General features: G+C 49.5%; 1 protein-coding gene across 1 annotated transcript in view; it reads right to left on the bottom strand.

Annotated features, from left to right (window-relative positions):
- Nucleotides 1-10,662: 10,662 nt before the first annotated feature.
- Nucleotides 10,663-16,805, bottom strand: part of COL2A1 (collagen type II alpha 1 chain) — a 31,154-nt gene continuing 25,011 nt past the window's right edge. The window contains exons 42-54 of the mRNA XM_073882073.1: nt 16,055-16,216; nt 15,743-15,850; nt 15,386-15,493; nt 15,027-15,080; nt 14,743-14,850; nt 14,480-14,533; nt 14,215-14,322; nt 13,909-13,962; nt 13,456-13,563; nt 12,808-13,096; nt 12,148-12,335; nt 11,701-11,943; nt 10,663-11,208 (exon numbers count right to left, since the gene is read on the bottom strand). Of these exons, the coding sequence (XP_073738174.1) occupies nt 11,062-11,208; nt 11,701-11,943; nt 12,148-12,335; nt 12,808-13,096; nt 13,456-13,563; nt 13,909-13,962; nt 14,215-14,322; nt 14,480-14,533; nt 14,743-14,850; nt 15,027-15,080; nt 15,386-15,493; nt 15,743-15,850; nt 16,055-16,216 (1,731 nt within the window). The 3' untranslated portion in view covers nt 10,663-11,061. The remainder of the gene's footprint in view (nt 11,209-11,700; nt 11,944-12,147; nt 12,336-12,807; nt 13,097-13,455; nt 13,564-13,908; nt 13,963-14,214; nt 14,323-14,479; nt 14,534-14,742; nt 14,851-15,026; nt 15,081-15,385; nt 15,494-15,742; nt 15,851-16,054; nt 16,217-16,805) is intronic.

The following is a 16,805-nucleotide window of genomic DNA, read 5'->3' as shown; positions in this document are numbered from 1 at the left end:
ACTGTTGTTTTCCTAGTGCCCTGGGATTTGGAGAGAATACGTTTCCTAGAGATGAGGCTTTACCGGAGATCTCTGTAGTTTCTGGCTTGGCTGTACTCTGATCTTTCTTGCTCTCAAACAACTTCTCTGTCACCTGGTGGAAATCTCCATTTGTTCACTTACTCAAGCCAGAAAAAATGTTTATTGAGCACCTGCTGTACGCCAAGGATGGCATTTTGTCTGATGCATTTTTGTCAAGAATCGTAGCTAGAAGTTTATCTATCACAAGCTTTTGATATTTGCCAGGCCCCATAGAGGCCACAATTTGCCTCCACAGTCTATTCTGCAACCCCAGTTTCCCCAGAGCAGGTTCCCCGAGATCCCTGGATCAGCTGTTCTAGGAACTCTAGCCTCAGGTGTGAACCAAATTATTTTGAAAGTTTTGCCTATTCGGTGGCACCCTGGCTGGCTTAGTTGGTAGAGCATGCGACTCTTGATCTCGGGAGTCGTGAGTTCAAGCCTCACATTGGGTGTAGAGCCTACATTAAAAAAATAAATAAATAATGAAAATTAAAAACGGAGCCTATTTGTAAAAGCTCTACATGAATCTAAAGCATCCCAGATACTTCTTCTGGGCAAAGTAATTCTTATTCTTTGCCTTTATAAGTAAGATTCTTTGGTTTTAATTTCAGTATAGTTAACATACAGTGTTATAGGGGCGCCTGGGTGGCTCAGTCGTTAAGCGTCTGCCTTCGGCTCGGATCCTGATCCCAGGGTCCTGGGATCGAGCCCCACATCGGGCTCCCTGCTCTGCGGGAAGCCTGCTTCTCCCTTTCCCACTCCCCCTGCTTGGGTTCCCTCTCTCACTGTCTCTCTCTGTCACATAAATAAAATCTTAAAAAAAAAATACAGTGCTATATTAGTTGTAGGTGTATGTTAATAGTGAGTCAGTGCTTCTATACATTACTGAGTGCTTATCCTAAGTGTGCTCTTCACCTGCTTCACCTGTTTCCCCCATCCCTGCGTCCCTCTCCCCTCTGGCAACCATCAGTTTGTTCTCTGTAGTTCTGTTTCTTGCTTTCTCTCTTTTCCTTTGCTTGTTTGTTTTATTTCTTCGATTCCACATATGAGTGAAATCATACGGCATTTGTCTTTCTCTGATTGACTTATTTCACTTCACATTATCCTAGTTATATCCAAATTATTGCAAATGGTAAGATTTCATTCTTTCTATGGCTGAATAATATTCCATTGTGTATATAGACCGCATGTTCTTTATCCACTCATCAGTCAGTAGGCACTTGGGCTGCTTTCGTAATTTGGCTTTTAATGCTGCAATAAATGTGAGGGTGCATGTATCCCTTCGAATTAGTGTTTTTGTATTTTGGGGGTAAGTACCCACTCATGTGATAACTGGATCATATCGTAATTCTATTTTTAATTTTTGAGGAACCCCCATACTGTCTTTCACCATGGCTGCCACAGTTTGCATTCCCACCAACAGTGCAAGAGGGTTTCCTTTTTCTCCACCTCCTTGCCAACACTTGTTGTTTCTTGTGTTTTTTATTTTAGCCATTCTGGCAGGTGTGAGGTGATACCTCATTATAGTTTTGACTTGCATTTCCCTGATGAGTGATGTTGAGCATCTTTTCAAGTGTCTGTTGGCCTTCCATATGTCTTCTTTGGGGCAAGGTCTGTTCATGTCTTCTGCCCATTTTTTAATTGGATTATTTGTTCTTTGGGTGTTGAGTTGTATCAGTTCTTTATATATTTTGGTTACTAACCCTTTATCAGATACATCATTTGCAAACATCTTCTCCCATTCTGTAGGTTGCCTTTTAGTTTTGTTGATTGTTTCCTTCACTTTAAAAACACAGAAACTTTATTTTGATGTAGTCCCAATAGTTTATTTTTGCTTTTGTTTGCCTTGCCTCAGGAGACCTTTCTAGAGAAATGTTGCTACAGCCGGTGTCAGAGAAATTACTGCCTATGCTCTTTTCCAGGGTGATTATGGTTTCAAGTCTCACATTTAGGTCTTTAATCCATTTTGAGTTTATTTTGTATATGGTGTAAGAAAGGGGTCCAGTTTCATTCTTTTGCCTGTAGCTGTCCAGTTTTCCCAACACCATCTGTTAAAGAGACTGTCTTTTTCCCATTGGATATTCCTTCCCCCTTTGTCAAAGATTAATTGGCCATATATTTGTGGGCTTATTTCTGGGTTTTCTCTTCTGTTCCATTGATCTTTGTGTCTGTTATTGTGCCAGTACCATACTGATTTGATTACTACAAGTTTTATGATATGAGTTGAAGTCTGGAATTGTGAGGTCTCCAGCTTTGCTTTGCTTTTTCAGAATTGCTTTGGTTATTTAGGATCTTTTATGTTTCCATATAAATTTTAGGAGTGTTTGTTCTAGTTCTGTGAAAAATTCTGTTGGTATTTTAATGGAGATTGCATTAAATCTGTAGATTGCTTTGGGTAGTTAGATATTGTAATGATATTTGTGCTTCCAATCTATGTATGGAATATCTTTCCATTTCTTTGTGTCATCTTCAATTTTCTTTGTCAGTGCTTTATAGTTTTCAGAGTATAGCTCTTTCACCCCTTTTAAATTTATTGCTAGATATTTTAATCTTTTGGTGCAATTGTAGATGGGATTGTTTTCTTAATTTCACTTTCTGCTGCTTCATTATTAGTGTATAGAAATGCAATGGGGGGGGGGCACCTGGGTGACTCAGTTGGTTAAATGTCTGCCTTCGGCTCAGGTCATGATCCCAGGGTCCGGGATCAAGTCCCACATCAGGCTCCCTGCTCAGCAGGGAGTCTCCTCCTCCCTGTCCCTCTGCCCCTCCCCTAGCTTGCACTCTCTCTCTCTCACTCTCTTTCTCAAATAAGTAAATAAAATCTTTAAAAGAAGAAATGCAATGGATTTCTACATATTGATTTTGTATACTGTGATTTTCCTGAATTCATTTATCAGTTCTAGTAGTATTTTGGTGGAGTCTTTAAGGTTTTCTATATATAGTATCATGTCATCTGCAAATAGTGACAGTTTAATTTCTTCCTTACCAATATGGATGCCTCATTTCTTTTTCTCGTCTGATTGCTGTGGCTAGGACTTCCAGTACTATGTTGAATAAAAAGTGGTGAGAGTGGACATCTTTGTCTTATTCCTGATCTTAGGAGGAAAGTTCTCAGTTTTTCCCCACTGAGTATGATGTTATCTGTGGGTTTTTCATATATGGCCTTTATTATGTTGTGGTATGTTCCCTGTAGCCCTACTTTGCAGAGGATTTTTACCATGAATGGGTGTTCTACTTTGTCATATGCTTTTTCTGCGTCTATTGAAATGATAATATGGTTTTCATCCTTTCTCTGATTGATGTAATGTATCTCCTTGATTGATTTGAATATTGAACCACACTTGCACCCTGGGAATAAATCCCATTTGATCATGGTATATGATTTTTTTAATGTATTGTTGGATTTGGTTTGCTAATGTTTTGTTGAGGACTTCTGCATCTATATTCATGAGAGATAATGGCCTATATTTCTCATTTTTTCTGGTGTCTATATTTGGGTTTGGTATCAGGGTAATACTAGCCTCACAGAATGAATTTGGAAGATTTCCTTCTTCTAGTTTCTGGAATAGTTTGAGAATAGGTATTAACTCTTCTTTAAATGTTTGGTAGAATTCACCCATGAAGTTGTCTGGTCCTGGATTTTTGTTTGTTGGGAGTTTTTTGATTACTAATTCAATTCATTGCTAGTAATTGGCCTCTTCAAATTTTCTATTTCTTCCTGCTTCAGTTTTGGGAGGTTATATTTGTCTAGGAATTTATCCATTTCTTTATGTTGTCCAACTTTTTGCATATAGGTTTTCATAATATTCTGTTACAATTGTTTGTATTTCTGTGGTGTTGGTCATTATTTCTCCTCTTTTATTAGTGATTTTATTTAGGTTGCCTGCCTCTCTCTCCCTCCCTCCCTCTCTTTTTGATGAGTCTAACTAGAGGTTTATCGATTTTGTTGATCTTTTCAAAGAACCAGCTTCTGTATTCACTGATCTGTTTTTTTGTTTTGTTTTTGTTTCTATATCATGTATTTCTGCTCTAATCTTTATTATTTCCTCCCTTTTGCTGGTTTTGGGCTTTTTGTTTTTCTAGTTCTTTTAGGTGCAAAGTTAGGTTGTTTATTTGAGATTCTTCTTGCTTCTTGAGATAGGCCTGTATTGCTATAGACTTCCCTCTTAGAACAGCTTTTGCTGGGATGCCTGGGTGGCTCAATCAGTTAAGTGTCTGCCTTCGGCTCAGGTCATGATCCCAGGGTCCTGGGATGGAGCCCCACATCGGGCTCCCTGCTCAGCAGGGAGTCTGCTTCTCCCTCTCCCTCTGCCTGCCGTTCCCCCTGCTTATGCTCTCTCTCTCTCTCTGTCAAATAAATAAATAAAATCTTAAAAAAAAAAAACAGCTTTTGCTGTATCCCAAAGATTTTGGACGCTTGTGTTTTGATTGTCTCCATGTATTTTTTTATTTCCTTTTTGACTTCTTGGTTGACCCTTCACTGTTTAGTAGCATGTTATTTAACCTCCATGTACTTGTGTTCTTTCCAGATATTTTTCTTGTGGTTGATTTCTAGATTCATAGTATTGTGGTCAAAAAGATGCATGGCATGACTTTGATCTTGAATACGTTGAGGCTGGCTTTGTGGCCTAATATGTGATCTGTTCTGGAGAATGCTCCATGTGCACTTGAAAAGAATATGTATTCTGCTGTTTCAGGATGGTATGTTCTGAGTATGTCTATTAGACCCATCTGGTCCAGTATGTCATCCAAAGCTCCTTCCTTGTTGATATTCTGTTTGAATGGTCTGTCCATTCATGTAAGTGAGTTGTTAAAATCCTCCACTACTATTGTATTACTCTTTATTACTTCCTTTTTGTTGTTAATAGCTACTTTATGTATTTGGGTGCTCCCATGTTGTGTGCATAAATATTTACAATTGTTATATCTTCCTGTTGAATTGTCCCTTTATGATTATGTAGTGCCCTTCTTTGTCTCTTGTTACAGTCTGTTCATAAGTCTATTTTGTCTGATAAAAGCATTGCTACTCTATTTTCTGGCTTTCTTTTTACTTCCATTTGGCTGATAAATGCTTTTCTATCCTTCCACTTTCAATCTGCATGTGTCTTTATGTCTGAACTGAGTCTCTTGTGGGGAGCAAATAGATGGGTCTTGCTTTTTTATCCATTCCATCACTCTATGGAGCATTTAGTTCATTTACAATCAAAGTAATTATTTATAGGCATATACTTTTTGCCATTTTGTTACTTGTTTTATATTTGTTTTTGTGGTTCTTCTCTGCTCCTTTCTTCTCTTGCTCTCTTTCACAGTTTGCTTGCATTCTTTAATGATATACTTGGATTCCTTTCTCTTTATTCTTTGCATATCTATCAGTGGCTTTTTATTTGTGGTTACCATTAGGTTTGTCTGTAACGTCTTCTGCATATAGGAGTCTATATTAAGTTGATGGTTGCTTAAGTTTGAACCCATTCTTTATTCCTCTCCCCCAACCCCACGTTTTAGGCTTATGGTGTCATACTTTATATCCTTTTGTGAATCGCTTGACTGATTTTTACAGGTATACCTATTTTTACTGCTTTTGTGCTCCCTACTTTTCTTATTCCTACTTATTGTCTTTCTTTTCCACCCAAAGAGTTCCGTTTAATATTTCTTGTATGGCTGTCTTAGGGGTCATGAGCTCCTTTAACTTTTGGGGTTTTTGTTTTTGTTTTTTGTTTTTAAGATTTATTTATTTTTGAGAGAGAGAGAGTAGGGTGAGAGGGAGAGAGAGAATCTCAAGCAGACTCCCCACTGAGCACAGAGCCCAGCGCCGTGCTCAATCTCACAGTCCTGAGATCATGACCTGAGCTGAAACCAGGAGTCGGACGCTCAACTGACTGAGCCACCCAGGTGCCCCTAACTTTTGTTTTTTGTTTGTTTGTTTGTTTTTGTTTTTGAGAAATTCTTTCTCCTTCTATTCTGAATGATAGTCTAGCTGGATAGAATATTCTTGGCTGCAGGCATTTTTCTTCCAACACTTTGAATATATCACACTGCTCCCTTCTGACTTAGAAAAGTCCTGCTGAAAAGTCCCCTAATAGCCTTATGGCTTTCCCTTGTATATAACTTTTCTTTTCTCCTGCTGCTTTTAAAATTCTTTATTACTATTTTTTGGCCATTTTAATTACTATGTGCCTTCCTTCTTGGGTTGATTTTGTTGGGAGCTCTCTTTGCCTTCTGGATCTAGATTTCTGTTTCCTTCCCTCAGATTCGGAATGTTTCTAGCTACTATGTCTTCAAATTTTCTGCACCCTTTTCTCTCTCTTCTCCTTCTGAGATACCTATAATGCAAACGTTATTATGCTTGATGGAGCCACTGAGTCCCTATGTCTGTTTTCTTTCTCTTTCTCCCTCTCCCTTCCTCCATCCCTCCCTCTCCTATTCAGCTCTCTTGCTTTCCATTACTCTGTCCTTCGGGTTGCTGATCCATTTTTCTGCTTCCTCTAGTCTACTATTTATTCCATGTAGTGTATTTTTCAGTTATTGAGTTCTTCATCTCTGAGTGGTTCTTTTTTTTTTATGTTTTCTATCTCTTTGTTAAGGGTCCTACTGAGATCCTCCAGTCTTTTCTCAGTACAGTGAGTATCTTTATGACCATTACTTAAAATTCTCTCTTAGTCATACTACTTATCTCAATTTTGTTTAAGCCCTCTTTCTGTGATTTTGTCCTGATCTTTCATCTGGGACATATCCCTTTGTCTCCTCATTTTGTCTAACTCTCTGTGTCTGTTTCTCTGTGTCAGGGAAATCAGCTACATCTCCTGTTCTTGAAAGTAGTGGCTTTATGAAGAAGAGGTCCTATAGTGCCCTTCAGTGCAATGTCCTCTGTTCATCAGAACCTGGTGCTTCAGGGGTGTCTCCTATGTGTTTTACATGAGCCCTGCTGTTGTGGCTGAGCCATGTTGGCCTTCAGTCTGGTCGTCTGCAGTGGCTTTCTTTGCCTGTTGTGGGTAGTGTTTGGTCCCTGTGTTGTTAGTGGGCCTGTCTGGGGCCACCTTGGGCTTGAATCAGTTTGGATGTTTGCCAGTGATGTAGTAGCACCAAACTGCAGGGTGTTTTCCTTGTGTTGTCCCCTGAGAAGCTTCCGTTGGTGGGTGAGGTCAGCAATCACATCAGCTGTCTGCCCCCAGCACACTGTTGAGGTGACAGTTGGACTTATGTGTATGGTTATCTTCCCCTTTCCCCAGGGCAGCAGTCCCTTTAGAGTGGTGCTGGCCCCTCTGGGGGCTGTCTGCACACTGTCAAGCTTGTGGCACCACTTTGGATAGGCTCTGGCCAAAGGCGTATTGGAGGGAGCAGGTCCACAGGACAGCATGGGAGCAGGGCTCATGGCCAGTAACTTTTGCACCCTTCCACTGTGGGAGAGGATATGCAGCTGCTCAAAACTCTGGCCAAGGCCAGCCAGGTTGGAGGGGGCATGTCCACAGGAGAACACTGGGGTGGGGACCTTGTTAGCAAGCTAGGTGGGGAATGTTGATGTCCCACTGGTTCCCTCAGGTGTCCTTGTGTCTAGGCTGGGAGGCAGGGGAAGGAAATGCTGCCTGCTAGCTCCCTTGTTCCTAGAGAAGTCTCCCAAAGATCCCAGCTCCTCCAGCACATGCTCTGAGATTAGCAAATGAATCTCCCTCCCATATACCCGAGGCATCTTTCAAATTACTGTTCTGTGCTGTGTCTCAGCAGGGCTGTTTGGGTGCTGTCTCTTTAAGGGTGGGGACTCCATTCCCTCTCACCCTCCCAGCTCTCCCAGAGCTGAGCCTGCTTATTTTAAAGTTCCAGGTATTAAGCTCCTGCTGATTGTAAGAACTACAAAGTTTTGCCTGTGTGGTTTTCAAAGCCAAATGTTATGGGAATTTGTTTTCCCTTTGCGCGTTCCCCATGCCTGGGATTTCTGATGTGAGGGTCTGTTCTCTCCTGTCTCTAGGCCCCTGGTGTCCCTTCCTCCCATGGAGAGTCCTGTAAATCTGCTTAGCTCTGGACCACATCTTGGCCCTTTCTACCGTTTCTGATGTGGCCTCTTTGCATTTAGCTATGGAGAGTCTGTTCTACTACTATTTGCATTGTTTTCTGGGTTATTTACAGTGATGTGGGTGTTTCTAGATGTATCTGTGGGACAGGGTGAGCTTAGGGTCTTCTTACTCTGCAGTCTTCCCCAGAAGTAACTATAAGTCAAATCCTTCTCACCTTGACAGCACTCTTAACATTCTCTCTGTGTTCCTTCACATGGTCAGAAGGGGAGCCAATTTCAGAAGTTGTGATTTACCCAGGATCCAGGTGACTTGAGGAAATCTGAGCTCCAGTTCCTAGTTAAAGCCTTTTAATGCCGTACATTTGTATGGCTATGAAGGATCTCATTTTATTTTTTTTTTAAGGTTTTATTTATTTGACAGAGACATAGCGAGAGGGAACACAAGCAGGGAGAGTGGGAGATGGAGAAGCAGGCTCTCCAAGCAGGGAGCCCGGTGCGGTGCTCGATTCCAGGACCCTGGGATCATGACCTGAGCCGAAGGCAGACGCTTAATGACAGAGCCACCCAGGCGCCCCGAGGGATCTCATTTTAGTAAACCAGGTCTGTCCACTCAATCCTGCTGGGGTCAGGGGAGGCTGTTCTCAGCAGAGAGAACTTTCGCCTTTCCTGGGGCATCAGGGATCACAGGAATTAGTAACAAAGCTTGTTATTCTCACCTTCCCCTCTCGGCTAAGTCAGGACAAGGGAGCGGAGGTAGGTAGCACAGCACTGGCAGCCAAGGTTGTACGTTTCGCTTTGACCACCGAGGAAGCCGCTGCAGGCTTTCAGAGTGTGTTCCTGGAGGGAGCTACAGGGCGGAGTAGCTCCACCTTTGTCTAAGGAGTTTTCAGAAGCAGCTGTATACCCCACTGCCCTCCCCTTGCCCGCATTAGCTCTCTTGGCAGGGCTATTTTAACTTATGAGATAGCTTTTCTTTTTTTTTTTTTTTAATTTTATTATGTTATGTTAGTCACCATACAGTACATCATTAGTTTTTGATGTGGTGATCCACGATCCATTGTTTTCGTATAACACCCAGTGCTCCACGCAGTACGTGCCCTCCTTAATACCCATCACCGGGCTAACCCATCCCCCCACCCCCCCCCCCCCCAAAACCCTGTTTGTTTCTCAGAGTCCTACATCTCTCATGGTTCATCTCCCCCTCCGATTCCCCCCCTTCATTTTTCCCTTCCTTCTCCTGACATCCTCCATGCCATTCCTTATGTTCCACAAATAAGTGAAACCACATGATAATTGACTTTCTCTGCTTGACTTATTTCACTTAGCATAATCTCCTCCAGTCCCATCCATGTTGATGTAAAAGTTGGGTATTCATCCTTTCTGATGGCTGAGTAATATTCCATTGTATATATGGACCACATCTTCCTTATCCATCCATCTGTTGAAGGGCATCTCGGCTCTTTCCACAGTTTGGCTGTTGCGGACATTGCTGTGAGACAGCTTTTCTAGTTAGGTATTTTTACTTAAGTTTTCATCTTACTCTTTTAGTTTGTCATGAATTAGCCCTGATAAGATAATTTATTGAACAGTTTACACTATAAGTTGAATATTAATACAAACAAGTCCAACAAAATGTCTTAGGTATTTTTATTTTTGTTGTTTCTTTACTAGGAAAGCCATCTGTGTTCATCTGGATGAAGGGAGAGGCAGCGACAGGAGACAGGGGCAGAGAAAGTGATGGCCCTCTGGTTTATCAGTAGTGCCGGGTATCTTTTGAAATGTGTTTCATAAATTAGTACCGTTGTCGATTTTGACTGGTTTTGTGTCTCCCGCCCACTTCACACATCACCACCACTGTGCCCTCTGGTGGGGAAGGTGACCGTTTCCTCGTTGTGCCACACAAGAGTCATTGGAAAGCAAGGGACCCCTGATGGTAGGGAGAAATGGGAGGCTATCCATTCATAAGGCTGGTGTTGAGAGGAAGCTTTAAGTGCAGGCCCAGGAAGTAGAGAAGGGAGGGCCAGAGGAAGGGGGAGGAAAATGGAATAAGGGGTAGGGACAAGCATGTAACACTTCCACGTCTCCTTGACCTAAAAATCTTAGAGAAGGACACAGATCATCAAGACTGGCCGATTGTGCGCACTTATCACGGGTCCCTGCGGACTTGCTCCCCGCCCCACCTTCCCCACCCTCCCTCAGGAACATCTCTGAGCTCCCCTGTCCAGCAAGAGGTGGCCCACACACTGTCCCAATCCCCATGCGCTAGAGTTGTGTTTTGTGTTACTCAAGAACAAGGCCATGCCTATATTTTCTGCCCCCCTTCCCAAATCTTGGCCTCTGGTCCCAGTTCCTTCCTTGGTTCCAGGAAGTGCGAAGGTTACAAAAGGAGGCAAGTATGTGTTTGTGTGAGGTCACTAAACCAGGCAGCGTGACTCTAATGTCCTCCCTCCTGGGGGAAAAAGTCAATAGATGAAGGCCTTAGGGTGGCCATTTGGTCATGCCTACAGAATCAAAGACTAGGGGAAAATAAAGAACAAAAAGCACAGGTCAATATGTACTTTCCAATAATTTTTTTGTTTTTAATATCAATTGACGTTTTAAAAAATACAGAGGTGTTTGACACAGAATAGCACCATTGTGTAGGACACACACAGTTCCTGCGCCCGGCACCTGAAGGGGACTCTTCTGGCCTGGGCTGGGGACAGTCACTCAGGGGGCGTTTGACTCACACCAGTTAGTTTCCTGCCTCTGCCTCGACCCAAAGGTCTTACAGGAAGACAATAAATAAATAGAACACCGAGATTTTATTTTGCAGTCTGCCCAGTTCAGGTCTCTTAAAAAGAGAGGGGAGAAAAAGTCCACACTGTGAGCGGGTGGGATGAATGGACATCAGGTCAGATCAGCCCTTCAGTGCAGAGCCCTAGAGTGACTGGGGCTGGAAAGCACTTGGGTCCTCTGGGTTGGCAATGGATTGTGTTGTTTGTGGGTTCGGGCTTTTACAAGAAGCAGACAGGCCCTATGTCCACACCGAATTCCTGCTCAGGCCCTCCTATGTCCATGGGTGCAATGTCAATGATGGGGAGGCGCGAGGTCTTCTGCGACCGGTACTCGATCAGAGTCTTGCCCCACTTACCGGTGTGTTTCTAGGGGAGAAAGAGAGGAGACACTGTCCAGCGCCAGCCACCCAGGACCCCAAAGCCAAGCCTCATAGAGCACAAAGTACAAAACGTGCTCAGGGGATCCCCCGACCTCTCCTTGGCTTGCCAGAGCCCTCTCCACCTCAACTCCTGGCCTCGCCAGCAAAGGCCCCCTCCACGCTGCCCTCCCCTCCTGGCTCCCTCCCCCACACCGAGCCTCTCTTCGCTCCAGCCTGGGGGCCGGCCCCCACACTCAACATGGATACACTCCTCAAAGGGTAACTGGACATGCTGGGTAGGGCTTCTTTCCCCTGAGCCAAGGGAGGGAAGAAGATGGAACAGCACCCCTCCCTCACCTGTCACTCTGCCTGTCTTCTCTACCTAACCCCTCCCGCTCACACCTCTGAGGATCCATCCCTTTAGGCCTGACACCAGCTGCGGGCCGCCCTCGGCCTCAGGCAGCTCATTTCTCCGGAGGCTCCCGCCAGCCTGACTCACCGTGCAGCCATCCTTCAGGACGGTGTATGTGAACCGGCTGTTGCCCTCAGCCCGGATCTCCACGTCATTGGAGCCCTGGATGAGCAGGGCCTTCTTGAGGTTGCCGGCTGCTTCGTCCAGGTAAGCAATACTGTCCTTGCAGTGGTAGGTGATATTCTGGGAGCCCTCGGTGGATAGCAGGCGTAGGAAGGTCATCTGGACGTTGGCCGTGTTGGGAGCTAGGTTGTCATCACCATAGCTGAACTGTTCGGGCAGAGAACAGCGGGGTGAGGCCCAGGGGCAGCATCCAGCGGGATCACGGTTCAAACTACAATCCCTCCCCTTTCCTTCCTCTTCAGCCCCAAGGAAAACGGGTGAGAGTATGGGTGGGGTGCCATCAACTCAGAGGGAGAAAGAAGAGAAAGGCTTCAAGACGGCCTCTCTGGCCTAGGGCAGCCAGGTACTCACGTGGAAGCCACCATTGATGGTTTCCCCAAACCAGATATGTTTCTTGTCCTTGCTCTTGCTGCTCCACCAGTTCTTCTTGGGAACGTTCGCTGGGTTGGGGTAGACGCAGGTCTCGCCAGTCTCCATGTTGCAGAAAACCTTCATGGCGTCCAAGGTGCAGCCCTGGTTGGGGTCAATCCAGTAGTCTCCTGCAGGGGGAGGAAGCGACACCCCATTGGGGCTCAGACAGGCAGGCACAACCAAGAGGGCCAGGCCTGCCTGGGAGAGACAGAAAGGCTGAGGGGGACACAAGGGGCAGAGGCACAGGTGGTGAGGGCCACGTGTGGCCAAAGGGAGGGGAGATGCAGGGACCCAGGAGCAAGGAGACCCAGGTGGGAAAGTCCAGTGCTAAACATGGGTGCAAGCCAAAGGGCAGGAGCAGGGCCTGCCTGGTGGACGGAGCTCTCCCCTGATGTCGCATCTGCCACGTGGCCATGGCAGGACAGGAGCCAGGGCTGGACTTTCTCTGCTGTGAGATGGAGGAGTGGCCATCTGCCAGAACCTTCCAGGCCCGGCTCTGCCCTGTGCTAAGTGATGCCTCCTCCCTTGCTCTGCAGGGGCCCTGTCCAGTGGGCTGACTTCTTGCTCTCTGGGGCCAGGGGTCGTGCCCGGCAGGCTCACCGCTCTTCCATTCAGGGTGGCAGAGTTTCAGGTCCCGGCAGGTGCGAGCAGGGTTCTTGCGCGAGCCCTCAGGGCTGCGGAGGCTCTCGATCTGGTTGTTGAGGGACTTGAGCGTGGCGTCCACCTCGGCATCATGCTGTCTCAGGTCGCCAGCTGCCTGGTCAGCCCGCATGTACTGCAGGGGGTCGGGGCCCTTCTCTCTCTGGCCGAGGCCAGCAAAGGCAGACATGTCGATGCCGGGGCCAGGGGGACCTGGAGGGCCAGGGGGTCCGGGGTTTCCAGGAGGGCCCTGCATCAGGAAACACAGCAATCAGCCAGGAATTGTGGGGATAGGCCCCTCCTGGGTACATCCCCACCTGCTAGAATACACTAGAGCGTCTTCTTTCAGTCCCATGGCTGGGGGAGGGGTGCAGCAGGCCAGGACCAAGAAAACCCTAGCACCTTCCCTACTTCTGCATCAGCCCCTCTCTTCTGTGTCCCAATACCAAGCATGGGCCCTTTGAACCTCCTGGGAAGACCCAGGATGAAGGATGCCATCATCATTGGCGGCAGGCTGATGCCCTGAAAGAGGCCCTTGGCCCCAAAGCACGCGAGCCTCCCGGGTGCTGGGGACAGGCCGGACCGCGGGGAAGGAGTCAGGACACTTACCGCAGGGCCAGTTTCGCCTGAACGTCCACGGGGACCAGGGGGTCCGATGGGGCCAGGGATCCCATTAGCACCATCCTTGCCGGAGGGACCGACGGGGCCAGGAGGACCCTGCAGGCCAGGAGAGAAGAGCCATCACTGAAGGGGCGGTCAGGAGTGGCCGCTTAGGGGGCCGTCCTGACATGAAGACCCGCAGCTTCATGCTTCTCTGTCCCAGAGACCAGCCCGGTTGCTGCCTCGCGGCTCTCCTACCATCCTAAGCTCCTCCTTGTCAAACCCATTCCCAGGAGGCCCATCTGACAGCCAGGGGCCATTGTCAGGTTCACCCAGCCTGTGGGCTCAGGTGTTTTTCTGGACCCGGTCGTCCTGAGCCAGTCCTACCTCCACTGCGGGGTGAGGCCCCCTGAGCCCGAGGCATCCCCCCCGCCGAGGAAGGGCTCACTCCAGTTCACTCACTCTAGGGCCAGAAGGACCAGCAGGACCAGAAGCACCTTGGTCTCCAGAAGGACCCTGTGCAAAAGGAAGAGGCGAAAATCAGGTCAGCACGGACAGGGCCCCATCTTCCAGAGTGGGAGGCCCTCTTGAATATGCATATGACATGTCCCACTCCCATTCCCTTCCCACTTCCTCAGGGGCAGAGGGAGGAGCAAGTCCTGGAAATTTCCTAGGAGGATCCCAAGTTGACTTAGCAGCCCGGGATACCCGAGTGGGCTCTGAGCAACGGGAGGCCCCGGGGAGCCCGGCAGAGATGGCAACACTCACGGGAGGGCCAGGCAGACCCTGCAGACCGGTGAAGCCACGGTGTCCCTTCAGTCCCCTCTCGCCGGCTTCCCCAGCTTCTCCTTTGTCACCCCGGGGGCCTTGAGGGCCCTGGGACCGAGACAGACACAGGCCGGGTCAGGTTGGCCAGGGCAAGAGCACGCTGCTGGCCTCACCTGAGCCACAGAGTCCCGGGCTCCAAAGGGTCCCCACTGCCCTCCAAACCTGCCCCTGTTGGGAACCCCACAGAGGACAGGCAGATACTCACTGGGATTCCCCGGGCTCCTGCCGGTCCTGCGGGACCCATGGGGCCTTGTGCACCCTGTGAGGGGGAGTGTGGGGGCAGTGTCAGAGCAGAGCCAGGACGGGGAAGGCCCTCCCCTGCATCTGTGCCGGGCTGGGCCCCGGGGTCGCTGCTCCCGCGGCCCAGAGACCGCCAGGGCCCCGGGACCAGGCCGACGGCGGGTGAGCTCCCAGCTCACGTGGCCACCCTCCTGCACTCCCAGCTTTCACTGAATTAAGGCTACTCACAGCTTCTCCTCGGTCTCCCTGCTTTCCAGTCGGGCCGGCGGGGCCGGGAGAGCCAGGGGCCCCGGGGGCTCCGGGGGCACCCACGGCACCGGTCTCACCACGATCACCCTGTCAGGAGAGAGGTCTCAGGCTTAGAAAGGAATGTTCCAGAAGAGACCTAGAGAAAATGTCCTTCCCAACCGAGACAAGAACTCTGACCCCAACCTGCCACCTCAGGCCGAGCTGTTAGGCCCGACAGAATGTCCTCCCTGTCCCACTGCACACAGAGACACCCAGATATTCACCTTGACTCCAGCCGCGCCATCTCTGCCAGGGGGGCCGTCAGCACCAGGGCTTCCCTGGGAAAGGAGAGACAGGATGCCATGACAGCTGCCCCTGCCCGGCTCCCACCTTGCTCGTCCACCTTGCCCTCAGGAGCCCCAGGCTTGCACCCTTCCATCCAGCTGCAGCTCTGGAAGCTCCCCCAAGCTTCCTTCTGCCTTCCTCCCCGTGCCCTCCTTCCCCCATCACAACCGCCCCATCCCAGCCCGCCAGCCGCTTGGGCCTATCAGCCCGCCCTGCCTTCCCCTCCCCCGGGGCACCAGGACTGGGCCGGCCTGCCTCGCCCTGGTAAGGGCCACCCACCACAGGTCCCGCTGCTCACCTCTCGTCCAGGTTCGCCAGCAGGACCGGTCAGGCCAGGAGGACCCACGGGACCGGGAGGACCTCGGTCTCCAGATGCACCAGGAGCTCCCTGCTTGCCGGGCTCACCCTGGAAGGACAGCAACAGGGACGATGAGTGTGCATACCTAAGAATCCCAGCCCCAGACCGGCTGAGCCTTTCCAGAGAAAGGGCTGACAGAGGGAAGAGTTCAGAGGGTGCGGAGTGGGTGGAAGCCTCAGAGGGCGGCGGTGTTTCTGCGGAGGCTGGACCACCGCACCAAAAGCATGGCATGCAGAGCCCCGGCCGGAGCCAGACTGGGCCTGGCTCCCCACAGAGGAAGGGGCATGCTTCACTCACCGATGGGCCAGGCAAGCCAGGAAATCCTCTCTCACCACGCTGCCCAGGTAGACCGACGATGCCCCTCTGCCCAGCCAGACCTTGGGGACCTGGGGGACCATCGGGGCCCTAAGAGAGGGGAGGCAGGGGTGAGAGCATGAGCTCGGAGCTCGAAAGGCCCAGCCAGCCATGCCCCAACAGCGTCCCCTCCACTCGCTCGCTGGCCCCAGGCCTCTCCCCGCCGCAACAGCGTCCCCTCCCGAGCGGCTCCTTCCACCGTGGGCTCTGTGAGCTCCGAAGACCCCCCCTGGCCTGGGCCCGTGAGGGACTCACAGAGGGTCCATCCTCTCCAGGCTCCCCCTTCTCGCCAGGGGGTCCGGCAGGACCTTGGAGACCGGGGTCACCGGCACGGCCAGGGGGGCCACTGTCTCCTCGAGCGCCTTTGGGACCATCTTTTCCAGAAGGACCAGGGGGCCCCGGGGGTCCAGGGTTTCCCTAGAAGAGCAAATGCAAGAAATGAGAATTCCTCTCACCCTGCTCCATCCAGGCCGCCAAAGCCGCTGTGGCCCCAGGGACCGGGGCTCCGTCCACAGGAAGGACAGCCTGACCCCCGCCCCGGTGCGCCTCTTCCATCCTCTCTCTCCCCTGGGGGAGCTGTGAGCAGCCAGCCCTGCCTTCTCCAGTCCTGCATTTGCCTTTTCTGATCTACTGCTTCCTCCTGCCGGCTTCCTCTCGGCTCGATCCCACTCTTCTCGAGGAACCGCTCAAACCTGGCCCGTCTGACTCTCTGCACTCGGGGGCGGTCAGCTGGGTGACTTTCCACCACCTCTCCTCCCTCCACGGCAAACTCCCGAGGGGTGAGATGCAGAATTTGTACAGGCTGGGAACACAGGACGTGCTCAAGAAACGGGGCAAGGCAATTGTGCCGGCCTATCCGGCCCCCCGAGCCAGAAGTCTGAGGGTTCAAGCCCAAGTCAGCAGGGAGGGTTGCACTTGGCCAACAAGAGGGCCACAGCCCCTGCTCCCAGCTGTTTGCGAGGAGAACAGGTCCCCGGGATCAGTTAACTACTACTCGTCCGGGGGG

This window comes from Callorhinus ursinus, unplaced genomic scaffold (assembly GCF_003265705.2).
Source record: "Callorhinus ursinus isolate GAN/ISIS: 27379988/994484 unplaced genomic scaffold, GSC_fseal_2.0 scaffold44, whole genome shotgun sequence".
Lineage (NCBI taxonomy): Eukaryota > Metazoa > Chordata > Mammalia > Carnivora > Otariidae > Callorhinus > Callorhinus ursinus.
The sequence above is the reverse complement of the archived record's forward strand: the minus strand, read 5'-3'. Positions and strand labels throughout refer to the sequence as shown.